Raw genomic sequence first — 11,499 nt, forward strand, 5'->3', positions numbered from 1 at the left:
CCAAGTCCTGCTTCCAGGGGCTCTGCCTTGGTCACCGCATGAGGTCACCCACAGGAAGCCCTGAGGACACTGGGTCTGAACCCCAGGCCACCGCCCCTCCCTGCACCTGCTCTGCAGGAAAGCTGCCCTGGCCAGGCACACACACAGTCTGGCAGGGCCTCCCTGATGGGAGGGTCCCTCAGAAACCCCCCCGAGGGCCAGAGCAGGACCCCTGGGACGGGCAGATCCCTCCATCACCACCAGCCCACAAGAAGGGCAGCAGCCCTGTCCTGGAGACCCTCCCCCAGGTAAGCCTCCACCTCTGCCCAAGCTCGGGCTGGACTTGCCACAGCCCTGCCCCCACCTCTGGGGGACCATGATGCCAGCACTCATGAAGCATTTCTTACCTGTCAGGCACTGAGCTGGCTTCTGTCACCCATGACAGTGACGCCTTTTTACCTTGAATGGATGCAATCTGGATCAAAGAGTTAAATACCTTTCCAGAGTTTCCAAGGCTAACGTGCACCTAAAGCAGGTCACTCCAGGTCACCCCCTGCGCTGGCCCCCATGCCAGACCTTCAGGCAGCACAGGCAGAAAGGACACTGCTGGGAGGGACGGAGGGCCTCCTCCCACCTCCTTCCTCAGCCTGCAGCCAGCACCTGCGCCCCTTGACCCTTACCCCAAACTCCCAGGGCCAGCACCCAGGCCGCACTCTTGTCAGGCAGCTCCAGTGGCATGCTTAAGGCCATTAGTTCCAATGCTGCCAAAGCACCTGCCTCCAGAGGGCTGGGGCTTCACTCGCTGGCTCTCCCAGGCCCCCAGCTGATAAAGGCCCAGTTTACTCTCTTGCATTCCCTTTTCAACAGACCATCACTCACCCACACCGCAGCAGACCTCTGGACTCCAGGGTGTTAGCTGACACCTCCACCCCATGTCCAAATAACCCTGACTCCTGGTCCAGGCACCACGCCCTCAACCATGGGCTCCACTGTATCTGCACAGCATTGCTTCCCCATCCGTAAGTCCCCAGCGCAATGGAGGCCAGCACGTCCAGACCTCACCTGGCTTGCCGGTTCCTGCAGACAAAAGCCCGGAAGCCGTTCTTGGTCCCAGGATGAACCTGCAGGGCCTGTGACAGATTCTCAACACAATCTAGGGCTCCCTCAGTGAGGACAAAGATTCTTATTCCTTTTTCAACCAGTTATGCATTATGCTGATCTTTCTTAGCTCTAACTCAAGATCCAGGGGCTGGGGGGAAAACAAGGAAGTACTAGGCTATTTTAGTCCCTGCCAGCCAAATCCCTTCCTCCCCAAGCTCAGAAGTGGTTTGTTTCTATGAATACACTGCATTTAACACACAAGCTCTCCTGTCCTTAGGTTCGGCTGAGGACATACAAGTATCAGTATTCCCCATGTTGTCCTCCTAGCAAAACATGAAAGCAGGCAGGTCTAACAGACTGCTTAGCCCTTCCTTGCTTTCTAGCTGCTATACACTTAAGAAATATAAACACGTTGTAAAGTAAAAGTCCTGCAAATTATAAAGTTTCTTCTTCATCTTCTGTAGTCCTCATGATCAAGCAAGCATAAAAGCATACTCAATGAATGTGTACAAAATGTACGCACAAACGCACCCACACACGCACATTCACCTAATACATCCACGTGATATAAACCCCTCCCAAGGATAAAGGCTTCCCCAGCAACCTGGAGAGCAGAAATGACTGCAGCTCTAGGGCATTAGTCACATCTTTATTCTGGGAAGAGAACTAACTGTGCACGAGCATCTCCTTAGTTTTATGACCGGAATAAAACGGTTCCTGCATGGCTCCTAAGAGATGAACTAACTCAAACCCTCCCTTTACACATGGTGAACTCTGGTGCGAGAAGCCAGGAAGAAAGGAAGACATCGTTGTCCCCCGCCATCAGCCAGGTAATGGCAGCCCTGGCCCAGCTGCGCCCTCTTGGCTCTCAGGCCGTATTCTCCCCACAAGTGTTCCTGCAGGTCCCGTGGAGACTATTCCAAGTGTATAAGACACACCAGGCTTCTAATACCATTTCCCTGCCACCAGCATTTCTAGTGTCAGCACAGCACCGAGTCCTTCCAGGGCAAGCAAGAAGCAGCTACGTTTTAAAATATTTTCCAACAGGTATTTCTATCCGGCAACAGGCTGTTTTGTATCCCAAGAGCCTCCATTTAACCTTGGCTTTGGCCTATGCCACACAAACTGCTCACACGATGACCCTTACCTTTAACAAGCAGCTTGTCCCGCACAGAAACCCTCCGAGTGGAGTCTGAAGCTGTGGCTGCCGTCCGGGACCCTTTAAGACCGTCATCCCGCTTCAGTTTGCTCGCCAGAGTGAGCATTCCTGCTGTCTTTCCCTGAAAAGCAGGCAGATGACCGGGTGAAGAAGCATGTCTCTAGACAATGAGTAGACCCTGAGAAAAACATGCACTTTTTTTGACTTTTTCGCTACACGTGAGGTGCATAAATAAAACTGGATTATCTCATAATAAGTTGGGGTCATCTCTGAGCCAACCTCTAGAGCCCTCATTTTTAAAGCAGAAGCATGCATTTAACAATTCCTTACTGGGCACCAACAGGGTGCCAGGCCCTGGGAGGTGGCAGTGACAAGGCCCCATGGAGCTCACAGTCCAGGGGCCCTCCAGAACTTCTCAACCAGCACGCCACTGCTGCGGGGTTCCACGTGGCCTCAGCACCTTGGCGAGGCTGCCTTTCCCACTTGGGGTACAGCCCCTGTGCCGAGCCCGTCGCCAGCCTCTTGAGGAGGAGGACAGCACGATGCATTTAATTTCTTTCTTCCTTTAAGGACGGTGTGAGCGCCTTAATAAGCATTTCACATTTATATATTTTGTGTTTCATTTATGTGTTAGGTAAAGTCAGCATCAAGATTAAGTTCTAATTACTGCCAGCTGCTTCCAATCCACGTTTCAGGTTCCACCCTGAAAGCTCACTGGGAAGGGAAAGCAGGATCAAACAGGTAAGGCATGGACTGCTTGGGAGGAAGGGGCTCAAGAAACACCTTCAATTTCAGTAAGTATCATTAGTCTCTGGAATCTGCCCTCTGTTTTTTTAATTTTATTTTATTTCTCTCCCCTTCCCCGCCACCCAATGGTCTGCTCTCTGTGTCCATTCGCTGTGTGTTCTTCTGAGTCTGCTCATATTCTTGTCAGCGTCTGCCTTCTGTTTTAAAGAATAAACTGCCATTCATCTGATATGCCTCTACAGAAAAGAACTCTGGACCTTCTTTTGAGGACAAATATTGGCCACCAGACACATTTCCATTCCTTGCCACTCTGAATATTTACAACAGAAAACATCTAAAAATTCCAGACGAAACACTTGATTGAAGCACAGAACTTTTACTTTGAGCCCAAGATTCTGAAAGCCAAATATAAGAATACTGCCCCCTAGAGTCCCAACTTGGGGCTTCTCCCCTCTCCCATGCCACCTTCCCAGCTAGATCTACAGAGAGGCCCCAACAAAACCCACATCTTCACAGCTTAGCCAGAGCCAGGGAGTGATGGGGCCCGTTCACATGGTAACTTCCCAAGGGGAGAAGGTGGGGGAAGAGAGCTGGAGAAGGCAGGGCTGCCTACAGCACCCCCCACCCCTCCGGCCTGGAGGGATCTGGTCAGGCATCCCTAAAGAAGATGGCCACAAAGCAGTGTTGGTGGTCCCACGGTCAAGAGCCCAGGCCAGTACAAGGGTCCTGCCACACAGTCAGTCACTTGATGGGCCACGACACACATCCCTCACACATGGGGTCAGCTAGAAGTAACTGGACATAACACAAAAGGTCTGCTTGATTTTTAGCCAGGAAGGCAAACCTGGCAAAAATTACCAACTGAAAGCACGATGCGTGTAGGGCACATTCAGCAGGCAAATCCTAAGGAAAGCCATTAAAAGAGCCCCAAGGAGAAGCGAGGGTCAGGTGCATGCCTGGTCCCTCCAGGCAGACATTCTGAGGCCTGGCACCCAGAGAGCCTGCTCGGGGATCCAGCAAGAGCAATCGCTCACACGGAGAAAGCTGCCCACACCACTGCAGGCTGAGGACTGGACTTCTTACTTCTTGTATACATTCCCCCCACCAGCACACAATGAATTCTCTGTGGACTACATTCAATTCCACTGAGTCAGACCCGTGGTGTGCCCTTCAACAAGGGACCTCAATGAAACACAATGGGCACTGACTGGGCAAGGTGTGAATGAAAACAACACTGGCGTATCGCTGTCCATAGGAAATAAAATAAAATTTACTTTCTGAAAATTCTAAGAAAGCAAATGCATAATGACGACCACTTCCCCATCATCTGTATCATTACCACATTCCACTTTAGGGATAAATCAAAGACATAACTTGGGAATGTTCCCATAGCCATTAAAATAAATTTATATAATGGGATGTGAACAAAAATACTTCTTCAGACTGTCAAGAGGTTAGCTGAATGCCAGCAGCTGCTTCAGAATTCTCTTTTCCTTTTTCCATATGCTTCGTTTCTTGAGGACCTGGTTTACAACTAAACTTCCCCTTTCCTGCAAACTACATTCTGACTAAGGCATTTTCACTAGCAGCTCAGCTATTTTAAATGGCTGCTCAGTCTCTCAATTCCACAAGTTACCCAGTCAAGTTCCTCCTTGGGTAGGACTTGCTTGCAAAGTTCAAAGAGAATTCTTGTGTGGTATTTTACTAGTCCTATCATCAGGTAATATATACTCAACATCCCTCAACGTAGTGGCAAAATCAGGCCACATCAACCCTGCAGGGACACCAGGGGTCAACCAGTTTATGGCATGGGAAACCTCATTTACAATTCCACTGCCCTGGAGGGGTCCCAATCCAAGCATAACAGATGGAATTGCCGGTCACCAGTGAACACCTGACTTGTCCAGTCAAAGGGTCCAGAACATGGCACAAAAAAGTCCACACCCCAACTTCCTCCTTCAGAATGCCAGTGCTCAGGAGTCCCCAGAGTCCTCCTGGTTGGCTGACCCACCCTTCTACTTTCAAATGATAAACCTGCACCCTCCTGCCTTACCTGCCACCTTGCCTGCAGGGAGGCCCAGGGGGCCGTCCTCACAAGTCTCTCCCACCTATCCCCTCCCGCACCCTGTACTGGATCCCAGTCCTTCACCCCCGGCTCCCCCGTTCGGCCAAGAATCCTCTGCACCAGGCACGCCAGCCTCCTCAATGTTCCCCACCACCACCCTGCTCATTTCTGGAAGCTTCTATTCAATCTCATACGCAGGAATGGAATGATGCCCTTTTCCTATGACCCTATCCAGATTCCAACATCCCTTCCAAGAAGCCAAGGCTTCTTAACCACTCCACGCCACCCAGATCCCACTCCAGCGCAGGAGGGAATGCAGAGGGGCGCGCCCAAACCCCTCACGTGGCAGATAAGGAAACTGAGCCCCTGGAAGGCAAGGCCACACCCAAGATTACAAGCCAGCAGGACCTGATCTAGAATCCCAGACGTTGGGGTACATCAGTCGTTCCAAGATGTCCTCCCTTCGCCGGTAAAATTTCCAAACTAGCCGCGGCCGCCCGCAGTTGCGGCGCAGCGTCCGGGCAGGTGAGGCGGCCGGGCGCCGGGCTCGCGGCTCCTCACCTGGACTGCCTCGCGCGGCCCGGCGCGGCTCCTCGGCCCGGCGAGAGCCGGGCGGCCGGCGTTCGAGGCCCGCTTCCTGCGGCGCGGGGGGCCGGTGACCTTGGGCAGGACGCTCGAAGCCGCCCCCCTTCCGTCAGAGGGAGCGAGCGGCCCGCGGGCACCAGGGGGGCGTCGGCGTGCGGTGGGCGAGCCGCGCCCCGCACCCAGTACGTGCTCGGCGCGGCGGCCCCCGGCGCCGCCAACTCCTCCGCGGCCCGGCCAGGCCAGCGTCCCCGGCCTACGCCGCCCGCGGCGCCCGCCCGCGCTGCCTCGCCTCCGCGCCCACCCGCCTCGCGCGGCCCGGGGGTCGGCGGCCAGGGGCGCCCCGCAGGGTCCGCCCGCCCGGGAGCAGCGCCCCCCCCCCGGCCCCCGGCGCAGCCCCCCGGCCCTGCCCGGCGCCCCGGGCGCTGCTCACCTGGGCCCCCGGACACAGGCGAGGCGGGCCCGGCGCCCAACACCATGCCCGGCCCGCGGCGCGGCGGCGAGACGCGGCCCCTCACGGCGCACCGGCTCCGGGGCGGCGGGACCGGAAGTGGCGGGGCGGGGCCTCGGCGCTCTCGCCCGCGGCGGCGGCGACGGCAGCGGGCGCTTTAAAAAAAAAATTCAAAGTCCCGCAAGAACTTTATTTGCAGCCTGACACGCGAACAGCGGCGTGCGCCGGCCGGCCGCTCGGACCTCGCTGATTGGCAGAGGGCGCGGCCGGCGCAGCTCCCTCGGCCCTCGCTGATTGGCCAGGGCGGCCGGGGGCGGGGCCGGGGGGCGGCTCCGAAGCCCGGGGGGTCGTTCCCGAGCCTGCGCGCCTCGGCGCCGGGGGCTCCGGCCGCCGCCCTGCCCTCCATTCATTTTTCGGGCGCTCCTCGCCCGCGGGCCCACTGAGGGCTGAGCTGACCCGGGGGTGCGGAGGCGCCGGCCGGGCGGGCACCGGCAGCCTCCGTGTGGGGGCGGCCCGCTGTGTGCCCCCAAAAGTGCCCGGGAGCTGACGCCCCGGCTGCGCCCCGCGGCCTGCAGTGGAGGGGGCGGGGCGGCCTCCGCTGTGTGCTTCGGCAGCCTGCGCGGGCTGGGGGGCCTTCCGTGCTTTTGTCTTGGTTTTGCCTTTTATGCCTACTTTTCTCTCTTTAAACGTTTCTAAAGAATTTTAAAATCAGTTTCGACGTGTTCCATTTCTGGCTTGTTGGGTGCAAATTCTTCCTTCCACCCTGCGCCTGCCACGAAATGGGCAATAGACCCCTCGGGTCAGGCAGGGCGGCTGGAGGGTCCATCCGAGACCGGGAAGAAGGCGCGAAGGAGTCAGAATCGTGTTTTTAGAAGTCGTGTTGGAAAGTTTTAAACAGTGGGGTGGACGGTGCAAGCGTACACAGAAGACACAAAGAATGCACACAGAGAGCAGACAACGGGGGCCGGGGCGAGAAATTAAAAAAATAAATAAGCAGTGGGTGACAATCTAAGGTTTCCTTCCTGAAAGAGGCCTCAGCTCTGGGGCAGAGGCCAGCTGGAGGACTGGATAAGAACGAAGCCTGCTTTGGAACGTTTCCCCTTCTTTGCCTGATTAACTTCTAAGCTTTCCTAAGCTTAGACACCAGTTTCTCAGAGAGGCCTTCCCTGCCCCAGCCCCCCGAAGCCTGTGCAGGTCCCCCTCTGTGTCTTTGCGGGAGCCCCGTGCTTCCCCCTTCCTGGTGCCCCCTCCCACCCTGCAAGTCCCAGGGTCTGGCACCTAACAGGTGATTAAAACTCGTCCACTGGATAAATATTGCATGAGCTTGGTGCAAAGAGTCCTGGAGAGAGAAGACGGGGGCTTGAAGCAGGACAGCGATAAAGCCATTTCCAGCTCCGTGAAGCCATGGCCTGCCTTCATAAGGGTTATTTAGGGCTTACTAGGTTATCCCGCGCCATCCTTACAACACTCCACAAAGCATGGCATTTCATTAGGTAGTTTGCCCAACATGGCAGACCTGGACTTTGAACCCTAGTCTTTTAACCAGGAATCGGCCCTGTGCCAGGGAGGCCTCTGCTGTGTGAGTGACTTACGCATCACCCACAGCCGCTTCCTCACCAAGCCTGCACTAGCTTAGGCACAAAAGGAGACGGAACCGGAAGACTGCAGATATGCTGGCAGAGCCCAAGGTCGGCCCTGGGAGCCTGGGGACGGAGGCAGGGGTTCATTGCCTGCAGGCCTCTGGCTCTCTGTTGCTCCCTCTGAGTCTTGGCCTCTGTGTCCTCCCCAGTGCCTCCGTGGGGCTGGCACCTGGCCCACTTGCTCAATCCCTGGGAACTTGGACTGGCCGGGCTCAAGTCACATCCCCACTGTGTGTGGCCCTGTGGGGGGTGGGGAAGAGATATTCCATCGTGGACCTCCCAGAGGGTGCTGATGCCAGAGGAGGGGCGGGGGGCGGGCAACCCACCAGGGGTCTGCTTGCCTCCCTCAGAAGGGGCAGTTCCCCAGATGTTCATCCCCAGGGCGTCCATCTGGGCATGCAAGAGGAGATGTCCCCTCTCTGCTTTGCCAGGCCCACCCCTGGGCACAACTGCAGGACCATCCGGGCACTGTCCCAGCCTGCCACCGGCTGTCTGACCCGGGGGACGTGGCCCTGCAGAGCCCAGGCTCTGGCACTCGTCAGCACAGGAAAGTCAGCCAGCTTATTAACTGTACCTGGTGGCCTGGTTACCTCCTGGGTTAAGGCAGGGTCTCCTGGGCAGAAAAAGTGACCTCTGCCGCGGGGCTGGGTTCTGCTGGGCCAAGCTGCTGCCTCAGGCGGAGCCCCGTTGCTGATGGACAAGCTCCTGCCGTCACCTCTGCCAGCCAGCCAAGGAGCGCACTGGCTCGCCCACCCCAGGGAGAGCACTGTGTGCCTCTGCTCACGTCCTCCTCCCGCCAGGGACCGCTCCCCTGATTTCCTACCGCTCCCAAATCCAACGGGTCCTTCCACGCCCGAGGCAAGTTCTACGCCTTCTAAGAAACCCTCTACGCGGGCCAGGGCCCCCAAGAGGAAATAGGAGGCTCGCTCAAATTGAGGAACTGAGCACCGAGTAATAAAAGGGCACGTTCCCAAGGCGTGGGCAGGGCTTAGGAAAAGTGCTAGGGATGGCAGTGTCCCGGGCCAGCTAGCACCAGCAGGCTGGATGCTGATAGGGCTGGAAGTGTGTCCCCCCAAAAGATATTCACGTCCTAACCCCCAGCCCCGCGAATGTGCTCTTGTCTGAAGATGCGGTTAGTTAAAATGAGGCCCGAACCACTGGTGTCCTTATAAGGAGAGAATGTGCTAGACACAGATAAGAGGAGATGGATGGTGGTAGAGTTTGTGATGCCACTGGTCAAAGAACGCCATGGCGCGCTGGCCACCCCCGGACCCCGGCAGCCTTCTGCGGGAACGTGGCCTCTGGCCCTGCGTCGGTGGAGGCTTCACGCAGAGAGGCCCGCCCTCCTGCGCCAGCTCAGGCAGCCTGGGCGAGCCGGCGGCAGTGCCAGGCCCAGCGGGGCAGGGCGTGGGCCTCTTCCTCTGCCCCGCGCTGCCCCGTGGACGCTACACCTTCCCCGGGGCGTGACCTGGGTGGTGCTCCAGATCAGCCCGTGGTGCGGGGACCGGGGCACGGAGCTGGGGGAGGAAGGCTCCAGCTCGGCTCACACCGGCTCCCCTCCCGCCCTGCCAGCCGTTATTCTGGGTTAGTCCAGGCGGTGCGTCCGGTGCTCCTGGTTGCAAGGCTCGGAGCCCTTGAGAGCAGGCCTGGACACACACGGTTTGTTGAGTTCACTGAAGCCTGGGGTGTCCTGCAGGGCCTTCTAAAATCCATTTCAACCCAAGTCAAGAACCACAGATGGGAGCAGATGTGCTTCGAGCAGTTGAGCGCCCACCTCCCTCATGGGAGGTCCCGGGTTCGATTCCTGGTGCCGACTAAACAAAACCAAACAACAAGCAGAAGAAATGAAAAAAACCAACTCAGCGGAGCTGATGTGGCTCAGTGGTTGAGTGCCAGCTTCCTACATACGAGGTTCTGGGTTCAATCCCTGGCCCCCAGTACCTCAAAAAAAAAAAAACAACAAAGCAAAACAAAGAACCACAGAATGGGAACCTACCTGGGCGACAGCAGACAGCCCTGCCCTCCAAAACCACAGACTCACGGTGGAAAGTGACACCTTATAAATCATTAGAGAGAGGCAGGGGACCAACGGTGCCCCCTGGGTTTGCTCCAATGGGGGAGAGCAGAGCCTCCACTGCTCCCTGGAGGCTAGAGGCTGCTGGGGGAAGGAGAAGGGAGAAGAGCTATGTTGACCGTGACCCCTGCCTTACAGCCCAACTGGGGAGGGTGAAAAGCACGAAACATTCGAGTTTCTACTGCTTCATTGGGACTGTGGGTGGACACAGGGTTTGTGGTAGATTGACTTGTGTACCCCAATTAAGGTGTGTCCTTGGCCTTGACTTGTGTTCCTGTGGCTGAGGCTATTGGAAATAAGTCCCTTTGGGAAGCAGACATAGCTCAACTGATAAGAGTCTCTGTCTACCATATGGAGGGGCCAGGGTTCAAACCCAGGGCCTCCTAGCCCATGCGCAGTGCTGATGCGTGCAAGGAGTGCCGTGCCACTCAGGGGTGTCCCCCGCGTAGGGGAGTCCCATGCACAAGCAGTGCGCCCATAAGGAGAGCCGCCCAGCGCAAAAAAAGTGCAGTCCGCCCAGCAGTGGTGCTGCACACATGGAGAGCTGCCGCAGCAAGATGACGCAACAAAAAAGAGATGCAGTTTCCCACTAACGCCAGATAACACAAGCGGACGCAGAAGAACACACAGAGAACAGACAACGGGGGGAGGGGGAGAATAAATAAAATACTTCTTTAAAATGAAAAAGACCCTTTGAAGATGCTGTTTTGCTAAGGTGTGGTCCAGGTTACAGGGGACCCGTATAAGCAGAAGAAATTCAGACAGAGAGAAAGCCCCGGGGCGGGGCCAGACGCTGAAGTGAAAGGACAGGACGTCGCCTCGTGGCGCGGAGCCAGGCAGCGGGGCTCGGGGCAGCAGACACCGCTGGCTCTGGGAGAAGCCGGCCCCCAGCCTGCAAAACCCTAAGCCACACATTTCTGCCGTTTAAGCCCGAACCAGGGCGTGGCATTTGGGATAGCGGCTGGGCAACTAAGACGGGGTAGAGGTGGTTTTGGGGGAAGAGCGTTATCAGGGCTTTCGGGGTGAAAGGCAGTGCCGGGGCCCAATCTGGAGAGGAAGGATGAGGCCAAGGTGTGGCTGGCGTGGCTGTGGGATGGTGGGAGAGGTTGCCTTAGTAACAAGCCGAGGGTGATACCAAGTGCTGAGACCAGCTCAGCAATAGGTCTGCACGAAGGGAAGGTGACGCAGAACTGAAGAAATAAAAGAACAGAAAGACACAAGAGAGGAAACAAAGATGGGACCAGGGGACTTCACAGCTTTTGAAACTGAGAGCCTCAACCCTAGTTCCTACATCGTATTTATTTGAAAGCTAAGGAGCATCTGTTTGCTACAGGAAGCAACTTGCAACATCTCCTACAATGGCAGGAAGCAATTTGCAACATCTTTTACAATAGCAGGAAGCAACTGCAATATCTACAATAAGGTAGCATTTACAATGACAGGACTCAATTGCAACATCATCTACAGTAACAGGAAGCAACAAATAGGTAAGCCACTTTCCCACAACACCAAGACAGGCAGGCACCCTTGGTGACCCGGTTCCTAAATCCACCAAAGCATGACAGAGGGGGTCGGACTACCCTCTACCTGCACTTGGTCGAGGCAGGGGCTCAAATTATTATTATCATTATCATTATGATTTATAATACTTACATAGTATGACTTTAATTACATATCTGGGGTAATTAACTTTTGGTTGCT

General features: G+C 56.2%; 1 protein-coding gene across 3 annotated transcripts in view; it reads right to left on the reverse strand.

Annotated features, from left to right (window-relative positions):
- Positions 1–6,253, reverse strand: part of UBE2F (ubiquitin conjugating enzyme E2 F (putative)) — a 46,861-nt gene extending 40,608 nt beyond the window's left edge. For 2 of the 3 annotated variants that reach the window (XM_004475823.4, XM_004475821.4), the window contains exons 1-2: positions 6,067–6,201; positions 2,228–2,360 (exon numbers count right to left, since the gene is read on the reverse strand). In XM_004475823.4, coding sequence (XP_004475880.1) covers positions 2,228–2,345 — 118 coding nt within the window. In that variant the 5' untranslated portion in view covers positions 2,346–2,360; positions 6,067–6,201. Of the gene's footprint in view, positions 1–2,227; positions 2,361–6,066 lie in introns of all 3 variants that reach the window. The other variant, XM_004475822.5, reaches the window with a different exon arrangement.
- Positions 6,254–11,499: the final 5,246 nt, after the last annotated feature.

The sequence above is a fragment of the Dasypus novemcinctus genome, chromosome 7, assembly GCF_030445035.2.
Source record: "Dasypus novemcinctus isolate mDasNov1 chromosome 7, mDasNov1.1.hap2, whole genome shotgun sequence".
NCBI classification, from domain to species: domain Eukaryota; kingdom Metazoa; phylum Chordata; class Mammalia; order Cingulata; family Dasypodidae; genus Dasypus; species Dasypus novemcinctus.